The sequence below is a fragment of the Delphinus delphis genome, chromosome 16 (assembly GCF_949987515.2).
Source record: "Delphinus delphis chromosome 16, mDelDel1.2, whole genome shotgun sequence".
In the NCBI taxonomy this organism is placed as follows: domain Eukaryota; kingdom Metazoa; phylum Chordata; class Mammalia; order Artiodactyla; family Delphinidae; genus Delphinus; species Delphinus delphis.
This window is the reverse complement of record NC_082698.1, coordinates 45,297,842-45,312,999: the sequence shown is the minus strand read 5'-3', so window position 1 is coordinate 45,312,999 and position 15,158 is coordinate 45,297,842. Positions and strand designations below refer to the sequence as shown.

The 15,158-nt window shown below is 44.3% G+C and overlaps 1 protein-coding gene across 1 annotated transcript in view; it reads right to left on the bottom strand.

Annotated features, from left to right (window-relative positions):
- The window catches only part of ALOX5 (arachidonate 5-lipoxygenase), a 54,446-nt gene that overhangs the window by 20,028 nt on the left and 19,260 nt on the right, over positions 1 to 15,158 (bottom strand). The window contains exon 4 of the mRNA XM_060033672.1: positions 5,506 to 5,628. Within this exon, the coding sequence (XP_059889655.1) occupies positions 5,506 to 5,628 (123 nt within the window). The remainder of the gene's footprint in view (positions 1 to 5,505; positions 5,629 to 15,158) is intronic.

Here is a 15,158-nt window from a genome sequence, read left to right as displayed (position 1 = left end):
TCAAAAAAACTTAAATAACTCTCCCAAGATGGCGCAGCTAGAGTCAGAAACAATCGCTGCTCTCCAGGCTCTAAATAAGGTGACCTTTTGCTTTTAAAGGGTAATTAGAGATGAGTTGATACTTGTTGCTATACTTTGAATAGATTAATAGGTTTTCTTCCCCCAGGAAAGCAAAGTATAACCTTGCTACCCCGAGTGTGGTTGGTGGGCCAGCAGCATCAGCACCCCCAGGATGGCATTAGAAATGCAGATTCTCAGGCCCCACCTCAGCCTTCCCTAATCAGAAACTCTAGGGGTGGGTCTCTAAGTCCAGATTTTAACAGGCCCTCCAGGGGATTCTGATGCAAACTATAACTTGAGAACCATTGCTGGAAAGGTTGCAATGTTTTCCAAATTAATTTAACTTTAAAGCAAACCCTTTTTAAAGGAAACATTACTTTATGATTTGTGTTAACTTATACCTTTATTTTATGATCCATTTTTAACAAAAAACTGCTACTTTAGCAAATATAAGTAAAAATTTCCAGGTCTAACTTTTAGGTGGGAATTTTTTTCCCCCTACATTTTCCCCAACAAATTTATTTTCCAATGGGACACATCTCTGATTCTGTAACAGAATTCAGCATAGGTAGGTAGGGTTGATATACAGACATACAGGGATCGGTTAGAACTAGGAGGAGATGACTTTAACGATTACCAAGGAGATCCAAGGATTTGGGTAGCATTCGTGAAGTTAAAGGGGAGAATCCTATTTTCTGAGTGCTTTGGTGATGTGCAGCCAACTTGTTTCTGAGCTGGGGTGACAGTAGGAGGGTGTGGGGACTTTTTCCCGCAAAACTCCTGGCTTTGGCTTCCAAAGTCAAGAGAACAAGTTCCCTCGGCTTCCCTGCTCCCGTGCCATCATCTCTCCCTCTCTCGCTCTCACCCCAGCCCTCCTCATGGGCAAGGAAGCCCATCTTTTCTCTCTAGCTTCCTGCTCTTCATCTTGCGGCCTGCTCTTTCCTTCTCTATGCCGCCAGCTCCTTTCAAAGAGCTACCATACATGTAATTTTGTCTGACTTCACGCAAGCAGCGGGTGACTGGTCTGTGGGGCTGGAGCAGGGGTGGGAAGACTTATTGCCTTCGGACCACACTCTTCTCCCTGTCCCCAAACAAAGCCTCTATCTGGCCCTCGACCCCCTCTCCCCCGTCCCTTGCATGGCTCCCAACCTTGCTTGGCCTCAATGCTCCCTGAAGCCTCTCTGCTTAGCCCCGGGCCTACCCATCCCACTCTACCCTTGGTCTCACTATCGGAGGCCGGACAGGGCTCTGAACGTCAACATGCCCCCTGACTGCACTCATCTTCCTCTTCACCACTTCTTGTCCAGCTTTCCTTTCTGATGACCACCCCACTCTGCCTATAAGCCAGATGCACAGTGTCAAGGGTGCCTTGGGTTCTCCCCTCGGCCTCTCCCCATTTTGACCTGAATTTCAACTGGATCCCGGGACATCCACACCACATCCTGAAGTCCTCCCTACTCCCCTGTTCCCTGTCTTTGTTTTTCCCCACTGCTGGGCTCGCTCATCTGACCCTCAAAGGCTGCCAGGTCCACCTTCTGCAATGTGGCTCTGATTTCCCTCACCTCTCCCTGTTTCTCATCCAACACTGCAAATCCAGACCCCAAGGAGAAGGACGCTCCTCCAAGGAGCTGCCCCCCCCACCCCGATCTCATCTGATGAGAAATGTCCGGTGGGTGAGGACCCAAGCACCCTGGTCTGGTCATCTCTCCCGAACTCAGTCACATTTCTGCACTGTTCTCCTCTACTGGGAAGGAAGCTCTCTTTCTCAATTTCCTTTGAAGAGAACATTCCCTTACCAGTCCCACCAACCTCCTGCACTCAGAGCTCCAGGCTGCAAACAGTGAGTGGTGATTAAACAGATAAGCTGCTCCTCCTTTGACGACAACATGAAATTTCACCCCCCACGTGGTTCTGTGAGGAGGCCCAGCCACACCCAGCCTTTACATGTGATGCTCCCTCTGCCAGAGCGTCCGAGTCCTGCTTCTTCAGGCTCCCAACCGTCTGGTTAGCTGCAAGGCCAGGCTAGGTGTCCTGCTGTGAAGCCTTCCTGGACCCCATAATGAGATAACACCAAACAGAGGAAGGGTCCCTCTATGAGCCCTTGAGGGCAGAGGTCGATCTGAGGGAGCAAGTGCTCAGCAGGTGATGCTGGAGAAGTGGGTCCTGGCTGGCCTGACCTCATTACTGGGAATGAATGAAGACTAATGCTGTCTTTAGGGAGAACCTTCTCTGTGCAGGGTTGACATATGTGGTTCCTTAATATTCTCACAACAGCCTGGAGTGGGAGCTATGGTCTCATTTTTTAGATGAAGACACCAAGTCTTAAAGAAGTTCACCAGCTTCCTTAGGCTCACCTTCCACTGGCCCAGAGCCCTCTCCCATGAATCCCTCATCTCCCGGGGTGGGGTCCCTCTGACCTGCTTCCCTGAGGCCCAGTCCCCTTGACTCATCCTCCTCAAATGCAGAGGCTGTGTCTCTTCTCTCCTTCTTAGGACCGCATGGTCCTTGGTTCACTGTGCCAACAGAGCTGGTGCTCAGCTGACCACCCCAGCTGGGCTGTGCCAGGTGGGGCTGAGGGCCCATCTCAGGATTTCTTTGCTCTGGTCCTGCCAAATAGTTTGCAGCTCAAGGGGCCAAGTAACATGGAAGATGTAGAGAAAGATGGGCTATGGTATTGCTGGAGAGCTGGTGGCCTGTGTGGCCCATACTGGGGAGCACAGGGGAGGAAGCCTCCCTCAGACCTGGGGCCTCTAGGAGCTTCTGGGAGAAGGGGCACCTTATTCCAGTCCTGAAAAATGATGAGTTGGACTTGGCCAGGCAAAGAAGGGAAAAAGGGCATTTGAGGCAGAGAAAACAGCGAGGCAAAGACAAGGGGACACGAAGACCCCCAGCTCTGGACACACATGGCTGGGGTGTCCTGCGCATCTGGGGGCAAGAGAGAAGGCTGGGCAGAGACCCCTGTGGTTGGGGTAATCACTGAAGGATTTTAGGTAGGCGAGTCAAAGAATTATATTTGCTTTGTAGAAGGAGCCGCCAACAAACTATACATGTACTTGAGAATGAACTTCCAATTTCTGTGTGGGATGGAGCCTGGGGAAGCAGGTAGAAGAATGTTCCTGAACATTCTGGGGAGACATGGCAGAGCTGAGAAAGGAGGACATGCCCACAGACCCAGGGGATGGACATGATCCCACATTCACCTGGATGGAGGGTGAGGCCAAGGGAGGCATCAAGGCCAGTGGTTTCAATCCTGGTTGCACATTAGAATCCCCCAAAGAGCTTTTAAAATATACTCATGCCTGTGCTGCAGATGCTGGCATAACAGCCTGGCTGCAGTGAGGTGGCACGGAGTCTTAATATTAAATGCACAGTCAGGACCGAGAACCACTGATCTAGGATGCTGTTGGCTATGATGGGGATACGTGAGAAGGAAAAGGTAAGTGTGTGATTGTGTGTGTGTGTGTGTGTGTGTGTGTGTGTGTGTGTGAAGTGAGGGCCTGTGAGGTGGTCACAAAGGCCACACTCAATTCATTTTGAAAGGGTTTACTGAGCACCTATCCTGTGGCAGCTGCTGTGCTGGGATCCTGAGATAAAAGATGACAATGACCTAAGGAACACTGAGCAGACATAAGAAAGGCACAGCCTGGCTTTCACTCCACCATCCCTCCATCCACCATCCACTATCCATCCCTCCACTCACCATCCATCCATCCATCCATCCATCCATCCATCCACTCCCCCACCATTACTTAGCAGAGGTGGCACTACTCCCCAAAGCAGTATCACCTCCTCTGACCTTGCTGCCTCTCTATCATTATCGTTTTCTCTCCAAACTGCCCCTTTTACAAGGGCCTTCTGTCCTTCTTGTATCATCCTGGTCTGGACTCTGCTCTCCTAAAGCCACATGCCTTTGACTCAATAATGCTAACCCCTGGGTAGGAAATGAGACATATGATTGCCCTGATGTTTCCAGGGAGCCAGGTGTTGGGTACTGCTGCGTTACTAATCTAGTGGTTTGGTGTTAATTTTTCTCTCCATTTGATCTCAATAGTAGCAGGGAAGAAAATCCCCAGTTTTGAACCCCAATAGACCTGAATTCAAATCCTGGTTTTGCCAATTCCTGCTGAAACGACCTTAGGCAAATTCCTTGGCCTGGACCTGGCAGAGCCTCAGTTTACTTACCTGGAGATGGTTAAAAACAGTACCTATTTCCTGGGGTTGCTGTGAAGGTTAAAACAGACGATTCTATACAGAAAGCACCCACACCTACAGCCTGGCACTTAGCAGAGGCTTATTAAGTGTCAGGCCCTTATTACTTCCTCCCTCCCACGGAGATGCAGCCGCAGGGAGACAAATGCATCCCAGTCTCTGTGATGTGAGGGGATTCCCTGCGGAGTCTGATTGTGAGGCTGTGTGTGTGTGTGTGTGTGTGTGTAGGGTTTTTCTCAAATGCCCCAAAGAGGAAGGCCTGAGTGTGTGGCCTCCCACCCTTTCTTTACAGAAGCAACCAAATGAGGCAACTTCTTGAGTGGAGCAGCTATGCAGCTAAGCAAATGCCACCACAGAAGCTAACTGGGTTAGTGCTTCTCCACCTGTCTGCCTCCTGGTTATGCCAACCCAAGGCCAGCGCCCACCCTGGGAGACTCTCACCCTGAGAGGGGTGCTGGGCACCGGGAGGTGCTGAATCTCCTCAGGGCCATCCAAGGCTTGGTCAGGTTGCATGACCACGGGTTTAGGGTTTTCCAAATTTGCATGATTGTGAGAATTCCCTAAAGTATCAGAGGACAGATTCAAATGCCCCTCCACTAGCCCTGAGGTAGGGCTGGGGCTCCGTGTTGGTAATGAGCACCCAGGGGGTCTTTGAAAACCGTATAATAATTCAGCCGCCAAGAAGGAGCGCAGGACTCGGATCTCTGCTGTTTATTAGCAGGGGCTACTGGGCAGGGTATTGTACTTCCTTATTCCACGTATTCCTCAACTGCAGAATGGGGATAAGATCTGTGCCTGCCTCGTGGGGTTGTAGTGAAAGACGAACGGGGATGCAGGTAAGTGATCAGCACAGGCGTGTTGGTCATTATGACTGCAATGCCCTACCAGCTGGGTGACATCCTGGACACTGTTTACCCTTGAACTAGCCCAAGGGGAGATGAGCTGTGGATGGGGATGGGGCACTCCAAGTAAAGACCTCCACTCCGGCTGAAAGCAGCTGTTTGGTGTCTGGAGTCCTACAGTCTGTACATTTGTTTAGATACAGGTTTCCCTGTGATTTGATTGTGCATTAAGGATCCATGCTATTGCCAAGATACAGTCAAACGACTGGGGAAGAGTTGCTCGGCTGAGCTGATCCCCCAGCCCAAGGCCACCACAAGGGGAGGAATGAGGGTTCCATCTCCGGCCCCAGCCGCTGGAGGGCTGCCCAGCATCCTCGAGTTCTTGAACACTTACGCTTTAGAGTAGTTCAGAACAAAGTCTACTCCCTTCTCACTATCGAACTGGATATCTCTGGGTAAATCCTTGTGGCATTTGGCATCGATACTCAAGGGGAAGCCAGGGTTCCACTCCATCCATCTGAGCGTGAAAAGGAAGGAGAAGAAAACTGGGTTAAATGTCTGGCTTTTGGGTTGGGCCCTCAGGCTGAAGGCTGCCTGTGTGGTCTGAGGATGTGCCCATAAGGTCACCATGCTTTAGCTGAGCGTGTGCCTGGCGAGGTACTGGGATGCCTCCCAAGGTCTGGTGTCCCCCCACCTTGCTGTGCCCTGGGTCTCAAAGTGGGAAGCCTGAGGTTCCCTAAACCTGAAGCTGGGATTACAGCAGAGGGGTGGTGAATGGTAGGTGCACACCAGTGTGTACAGAGAGCATCAGAAGACCTCATTTATTTGAGGTGACATTCAAGGGCGATGTCTCCCCAGCACAGAGCTGCCATGCTGGCCCCTGGAGGTGGAAGTGGTTAAGGTTGCCCCATCACACTTGACCTAGACATCCAACATCCTACCAGCTTGGTCATCACCCCTGTATTGTGTGTGGTGGTCAAGGGAAAAAAGGGGACAGCGGTCATGCCTTCCCAAAGGGGGCATGAGTCAACAGGGAGGTTGGGTGAGGACCTCCAGGCACAGACTGATGCCAATAGCAGATTCAGAGATTGTTATAATCAAAACAGCTCCCCGGGACTTCCCTGGTGGCACAGTGGTTAAGAATCAGAGCAACTCAGAGCAACTAAGCCCATGCACCGCAACTACTGAGCCTGCGCTCTAGAGTCTGCGAGACACAACTACTGAGCCCACGTGTCACAACTACTGAAGCCTGCATGCCTAGAGTCTGTGCTCCACAACAAGAGAAGCCACCACAATGGAGAAGCCTGCACACCTCAAAGAAGAGTAGCCCCCGCTTGCCGCAACTAGAGAAAGCACGCACGCAGCAAAGAAGACCCAATGCAGCCAAAAATAAATAAATAAAATAGATAAATTAAAAAAAAACAAAAATAACCAGCTCCCCTCAAAGACAGGCCGTGCACTCTACCCCACCAAAATTTTTAGAGCCTGGTGTCCTTAAAATTTATCCTGTAGTATTGGGTATTTAAGTTTGTTTTTTTAAATTTTACTTTTCTTTTTGTTTATTGAAAAAACGAACCAAACCAAACCAAACCAAACGAAAAATCTGTTAGTTTGTTTTAGGGTGGGGAGAATGATCTTTTATTTATTTAAATGATCTTACATTTGTTTAAAAACCAAAATTTACATTCTGGGATTTCAGCTTTTCCATTTGTATTCCTTTTTTTTTTTTTTTTTTTTTGCGGTATGCGGGCCTCTCACTGCTGTGGCCTCTCCCGTTGCGGAGCACAGGCTCCGGACGCGCAGGCTCAGCGACCATGGCTCACGGGCCCAGCCGCTCCGCAGTATGTGGGATCTTCCCAGACCGGGGCACGAACCCGTGTCCCCTGCATCGGCAGGCGGACTCTCAACCACCGCACCACCAGGGAAGCCTGTATTCCTTTTTAATCTAATCTCTCTTATAAGAGGGAAGTAAAACACTGAGAGTTCAGGTCATTAAAAAGTCTTAGGACATGGAAGCAACCTGAATGTACAACAACAGAGGAATGGATAAAGAAGATGTGGTCCATACATACAACGGAATATTACTCAGCCATAAAAAGAACAAAATAGTGCCATTTGCAGCAATATGGATGGACCTAGAGATCGTCACACTGAGTGAATGAGTCAGACACAGAAAGACAAATAACATATGATGGCGCTTATATGTGGAATCTAAAAAAAGGTACAAATGAACTTATTTACAAACAGAAGTAGAGTCACAGATATAGAAAACAAACTTATGGTTACCAGGGGATGGGGGGAGGGATAAGTTGGGAGATTGGGATCGACATACACACACTATTATATATAAAATATATAACTAATAAGAACCTGCTGTATAGCACAGGGTACTCTACTCAGTACTCTGTACTGGCCTATTTGGGAAAAGAATCTAAAAAAAAAGGAGTGGATATAGGTATATGTATAACTGATTCACTTTGCTGTACACCTGAGACTAACACAACATTGTAAATCAACTATACTCTGATAATTATTTTTTAAAAGTCTTAAGGCCCTTTAATATCATCTTGTACTTTTATTGTCACAAAAATTCCACAATGTTTTTTGAGGTATCCTGTTGGCCCAGCAAGCCTCTCATTAGTATCATTAGAGGTGAACAGGAACTGGATATGATCACTCATATGATCACTCCAAATGCATTTTGAAAAGCGTTTTCTGTTGTATAGAACCTACATTTCTTACTGTTAGTTTACTAACAACATTCTCTTTTCCTAGACATTAAAAAAACCTTCTATTTTTGTTGTCTGTATTAACACCAATGCCGGATTAACATTAACCAGGGTAAAAATGTGGATGAATGCACAAATGTCAATTAATTTATTGACTTTTTTCCCTTTGTTTTAGAAAATGATTTAAGGTGTCTCCAATATATGTGTAAAATTGAGGCAGTCATCTGGTAGCCCCACTGGTATTAACTGCCGATTACTTAATTACTGTTGGTCAAATCAATTTAAATATTCCTAACCATCTTTTCCTAGCCACTGGGAAGTAGGGCTCTAATTAATTTGAAGAGCTGAGTAGAGCTGGATTTCTTCAGTATGGAAGCACTGAACCCCATGAGGAGAGACGGGCCAGCAAATACATTCACGTTTTCTTAAGGGTAGAGTTTACTTGGAGCACATTTCAAGACCCCACCTTCCTGCTGACCCCCAGCCTCCAAAGTGCCCCACCTCAGGAGGTCAGGAGACAATGGCCTCTCACTGCATGGAGACAGCACAGTTTGCCAGCTAGTTTACTACTGGCGCCTGAAACCAACACCTATGTTCCTTCCACTGCAGGCACTGTTGCCTGAGAGGCCTGACAGGCTGATCTGCACAGGGGCCAAAGGCCTCATACTCACAGATAAATAGGCAAAGAAAAAAATCATACTCCATTGGAAAGACCAAATTGAACAACCAGGCAGAAGGAAGGAAGGAAGAAGCAGAAAAGACATTTAATTTTAAAAAGAGAGAGAGAGAGAGAATTCTTAAGGAGATGCAATTACAATCTAAAAAGACTTTCTGCAACCACAAGACATGATTTCAGAATTGAATATTCCATAGAAAAATGGAAAAAAAGAGTAATAGTCACTGTGAGATCTGATTGGTCTCCTGGAAGACAAAATCTGTTCATTCAGTAACTAATTATTGAGTGCCTGTTATGTGCCAGACACTGCTCTGTGACAAATGGAAGGAAATGCAACACAAATACACAAAGAAGTGGAAGTCATGGAAGAAAACACAGGAGACATGAAAACCAGATATAGAAGATTTGATGCGCAGAGAGAGTTCCAGAGGAGAGACAGGGATACATGGAGAAGTAAAAACCAAAGAAATAGGAGAAAAACTTCCTTAAGCTGAAGGGACCTCAATTTTCTGAGTAAATCCTAGGCAGAAAAAAAAAAGAAAGAAAAAAAAGACATTCCTAGGGCTTCCCTGGTGGCGCAGTGGTTGAGAGTCCGCCTGCCGATGCAGGGGACACGGGTTTGTGCCCCGGTCCGGGAAGATCCCACATGCCGCGGAGTGGCTGGGCCCGTGAGCCATGGCCGATGAGCCTGCGCGTCTGGAGCCTGTGCTCCGCAACGGGAGAGGCCACAACAGTGAGAGGCCCGCGTACCAACAAAAAAAAAAAAAAAAAAAAAAAAGACATTCCTAGATATATACTGATTAAATTGTAAAATGTGAAAGAGGAGAATGCTGTGGAGACGGAGCGGGGATTGAGAAAGGGAAAGAGAGAGAGGAGAGATGGTTCCACAAACTCACAAGCTTCTGGGAAAAGGAAAATAACGAAACTATCACTAGGTTTCTCATTTGCCATACTGAAAATGGGGAGATAGTGTAAGGTGTTTACAGACTTTTTTACATAATCATTTAAGCCTCATATCAAGTATGGACTCAGACATTATATTACCTGCATATATTACGCACCCTTTCATATATTAATTGAACAAGTTCAGCCAAACAAAAATGACATTAGAATGAACCAAGAAGTTCCTAAATATAGTAAAGAGTGTTTATTAGAAAACAATAGCAAATATATTGAACAAATAAAAATATCAAAGGCATTTTCTCAAAAATCAAGACCCAGAAAGGATGTTCATCCTTGCTACTGTTACTTTGTTTTGGCAATAAGAAAAAATTATCAGTGACATAATAATGTAAACTAAGAGACAAAAGTATCATCATTTACATAATACGATCAAATAACTGGGCAACTAAAAAGACTCACTTAAAAATAGAGACAATATTAGGCTTCCCTGGTGGCGCGGTGGTTTGGAATCCGCCTGCCAATGCAGGGGACATGGGTTCGAGCCCTGGTCTGGGAGCATCCCACATGCCGTGGAACAGCTGGGCCCGTGCACCACAACTACTGAGGCTGCGCTCTAGAGCCCGCGTGCCACAACTACTGAAGCCTGTGCACCTAGAGCCCATGCTCCGCAACAAGAGAAGCCCCCGCACCGCAACGAGGAGTAGCCCCTGCTCGCCACAACTAGAGAAAGCCCGCGCACAGCAACCAAGACCCAACACAGCCATAAATAAATAAACAAATAAATTTATTTTAAAAAAAAGGAGACAATAAAATAATTTAGTAAGGTGTCAATACAAAGTAAATATTAAATAATGAGTAGTTATCTTTATCCCAGCAATGTTCATTGGCAAACAGAAAAACACCCTACTTAGAATGGCAAAAGCTATAGTTTCCTTTGGTATAAAGTGACCAGAAAGGTGAAAGAACTTCATGAAGAAAAAGTAGAAATTCTATTGAAGGACATCACACAAGATCTAAATGGGTGGAAACATGCAACATTATTAAAATGTCACTACAGGACACACGTGTCATTCAAAGCAATTCTCATCATGAAAAACTTTAAAAAGAACAGTAAGATAACATAACGCCTATTCACATTTACTAGAAAGTTCTGGTAACCAAAAGATGGCACTGGGCCATGGAGTAGGAAAACAGACCCAAGAAAATATGTGGATATAATACAAAACTAGCTAATATTTATCCAGTGCTTTTTATGTGTCAAATACTAGTCTATGTGTTTTCATGGTGTAACCTATTTAATTCTTTCCAAAATCCTTAGGAAGTGGTACTATTATTTCCCCCATTTTACAGATGGGGGAATTGAGGCACAAAGAGATTACACAATTTTCACAGGACAGAGTGTGGCAGTTAAGTGGGAGCTGAGCCCAACACCGGCTGCAGAGCCCATGCACGGGGTCACCACGCCAGCTCCATGCGCTGTGGGTGTCATCCCAAAGCAGCAGGAAGAAACATTATGTAATAAATGATCCCAGGGACATTTGACCCCCACTTCACATCATGTATAAAAATACACAGCCGATGAATTAAAAGACTGAAGTTAAAAATAAAATTATAAAAATATTAGACAAAAATATGAGAATTTATGTAACACTGGGGTGGGGAGGGCCTTCTTAAGCAAAGCAGGAAACTCAAAAGTTACAAAGAAAAACAATATATATATTAAGAAAATAAAAAGCTAAAACCTGTGACAAAAGTAACTGAAGACAAATGATACACACTATACATATAACAAAGGGATACAATCTTAATATATAAAGAGCTGCTTTCGATTAATAATAAACCCACAGGAAAATAAAGCACATAAATAGGCAATGCAGAGGCTAAAGCCATCAGTGGTCAGGGTATGCAGATTAAGACAGCAGCGGCTCTTAAGGATTCCTGGATTGTTAAAAATTTAAAAGATTGATGTTATCAGGTATTAGTGAACGTATGGGTAATAGTATATTTTTACATACTTTTGGTGGGATTGAAAATTACTGTAAAGTTTTGGGAAGGGAATTTGGTCATTCTTTTTTTTCTTTAAACATCTTTATTGGAGTATAATTGCTTTACAATGGTGCATTAGTTTCTGCTTTATAACAAAGTGAACCAGCTATACATATACATATATCCCCATATCTCTTCCCTCTTACGTCTCCCTCCCTCTCACCCTCCCTATCCCGCCCCTCTAGGTGGACACAAAGCACCAAGCTGATATCCCTGTGCTACGCAGTTGCTTCCCACTAGCTATCTATCTTACATTTGGTAGTGTATGTATGTCCATGCCACTCTCTCACTTCGTCCCAGCTTACCCTTCCCCCTCCCCATTTCCTCAACTCCGTTCTCTACATCTGCGTCTTTATTCCTGTCCTGCCCCTAGGCTCTTCAGAACCATTTTTTATATTTTTTAGATTCTATATATATGTGTTAGCATACAGTATTTGTTTTTCTCTTTCTGACTTACTTCACTCTGTATGACAGTCTCTAGGTCCATCCACCTCACCACAAATAACTCAATTTCATTTCTTTCTATGGCTCAGTAATATTCCATTGTATATATGTGCCACACCTTCTTTATCCATTCATCTGTCGATGGACACTTAGGTTGCTTCCATATGCTATTGTAAATAGAGCTGCAATGAACATTGTGGTACATGACTTTTTGAATTATGGTTTTCTCAGGGTATATGCCCAGTAGTGGGATTGCTGGGTCATACGGTAGTTCTATTTTTAGTTTTTTAAGGAACCTCCATACTGTTCTCCATAGTGGCTGTATCAATTTACATTCCCACCAACAGTGCAAGAGGGTTCCCTTTTCTCCACACCCTCTCCAGCATTTATTGTTTGTAGATTTTTTGATGATGGCCATTCTGACTGGTGTGAGGTGATAACTCACTGTAGCTTTGATTTGCATTTCTCTAATGATTAATGATGTTGAGCATTCTTTCATGTGTTTGTTGGCAATCTGTATATCTTCTTTGGAGAAATGTCTATTTAGGTCTTCTGCCCATTTTTGGATTGGGTTGTTTGTTTTTTTGATATTGAGCTGCATGAGCTGTTTGTATATTTTGCAGATTAATCCTTTGTCAGTTGCTTCATTTGCAAATATTTTCTCCCATTCTGAGGGTTGTCTTTTCGTCTTGTTTATGGTTTCCCTTGCTGTGCAAATGCTTTTAAGTTTCATAGGTCCCATTTGTTTTTATTTCCATTTCTCTGGGAGGTGGGTCAAAAAGGATCTTGCTGTGATTTATGTCATACAGTGTCCTGCCTATGTTTTCCTCTAAGAGTTTTATAGTGTCTGGCCTTACGTTTAGGTCTTTAATCCATTTTGAGTTTATTTTTGTGTATAGTGTTAGGGAGTGTTCTAATTTCATTCTTTTACATGTAGCTGCCCAGTTTTCCCAGCACCACTTATTGAAGAGGCTGAATTGTATTGTATACAATTGAAGAATTGTATATTCTTGTCTCCTTTATCAAAGATAAGGTGACCATATGTGTGGGTTTAACTCTGGGCTTTCTATCCTGTTCCATTGATCTATATTTCTGTTTTTGTGCCAGCACCATACTGTCTTGATTATTGTAGCTTTGTAATATAGTCTAAAGTCAGGGAGCCTGATTCCTCCAGCTCCGTTTTTCTTTCTCAAGATTGCTTTAGCTATTCAGTGTCTTTTGTGTTTCCATACAGATTGTGAAATTTTTTGTTCTAGTTCTGTGAAAAATGCCTTTGGTGGTTTGATGTGATTGCACTGACTCTGTAGATTGCTTTGGGTAATATAGGCATTTTCACAATGTTGATTCTTCCAATCCAAGAACATGGTATATCTCTCCATCTGTTTGTATCATCTTTAATTTCTTTCATCAGTATCTTATAGTTTTCTGCATACAGGTCTTTTGTCTCCCTAGGTAGGTTTATTCCTACGTATTTTATTCTTTTTGTTGCAATGGTAAATGGGAGTGTTTCCTTAATTTCTCTTTCAGATTTTTCATCATTAGGGTATAGGAATGCCAGAGATTTCGGTGCATTAATTTTGTATCCTGCTACTTTACCAGATTCATTGATTAGCTCCAGTGGTTTTCTAGTAGCATCTTTAGGATCCTCTATGTATATAGTATCATGTCATCTGCAAACAGTGACAGTTTTACTTCTTCTTTTCTTATTTGGATTCCTTTTATTTCTTTTTCTTCTCTGATTGCTGTGGCTAAAACTTCCAAAACTCTGTTGAATAACAGTGGTGAGAGTGGGCAACCTTGTCTTGTACCTGATCTTAGTGGAAATGGTTTCAGTTTTTCACCATTGAGAATGATGTTGGCTGTGGGTTTGTCATATATGGCCTTTATTATGTTGAGGTAAGTTCCCTCTATGTCTACTTTCTGGAGTGTTTTTATCATAAATGGGTGTTGAATTTTGTTGAAAGCTTTTTCTGCATCTATTGAGATGATCATATGGTTTTTCTCCTTCAATTTGTTAATATGGTGTATCACATTAATTGATTTGCATATATTGAAGAATCCTTGCATTCCTGGGATAAACCCCTCCTGATCTTGTTGTGTGATCCTTTTCATGTGCTGTTGGATTCTGTTTTCTAGTATTTTGTTGAGGATTTTTGCATCTATGTTCATCAGGCACTGAAACCAAATCAATATACAAATGGAAAACAAGCTGAATGTCCATCAATAGGAGAATGGTTGAATAAGTTATGGTACCTTCACATAAGGCAAGAAATGTGTGGCAGTTTAAGGACAAGGGAAACAATGAGATACTATTGCACACACATTGGATTGAGAAGGATGCAAATGTCTCAAAGTGCAAAGTGGGTCAGTGATGTAGGGAAACAGCAACTCAGGAACAGCTCTTAGGGTGAAAATTGGCAGAATCCCTTTGGAAAACAGTCAGCAATATTTAGAAAACTTAACACGTGGTCTGCAAACTTTGGTGTCTACTCCTAGGGATGTTCCCTAGAAAAACTCATTCAGGAGAGCACCAAGAGACAAGACATATGTGGAAGCTTATTGTGGTGTGGCTTGCAACAGCCAGAAATTAAAGACCACCCACACGTCCACCAGCAGGGAAGTGGGTGAACACAGTGGTTTACTTACATGGTGGTGCACTACACAGAAGCTAAAATGAATGGATGACACCTATCTGTGTCAACTGGCTGCTCTTTAAAACAGAATGACCACAAAAAAAAGCAAGTCACAGAATGATTAAATGATGTAGATTAGATGAAAACACATTCTGCTGCGTGTGTGTGTGTGTGTGTGTGTCTGTGTGTGTCTGTGTGTGTATGTGTGTGTACCACGCAGGTATATGCAGTCATAGTGAGAGAACATGGATGCTGGGTTATGACCTGTGTGGGATTCTCCATGTCCCTGCCTGGCTGATTGAGTGACGAGAGCCAGCTGGACTTGCCAGCTTTTGACATACTGGAGATTATTCTTAGTTGTTACTTCCAAACTCTAATCTGGAAGCCTGTGAGTTCATATGAAAGAGGAACTATAAGAATATGCAGATGGTGCAAAATTCAGTGTTTCCTGAACGGAAGCAGAGGAGGAGGTCTGAAAAGGACAGATGAGTAGAAGGAGGAAGAAACGATGATTAGATCTAAGAAAGGGGCAGACTATCTCACCAGAAAACCTTCTGCCCCATTCCCTAGACCCTGCCAGAGCCCCGTCTCTGTAAAACCAACACACCACTGAATC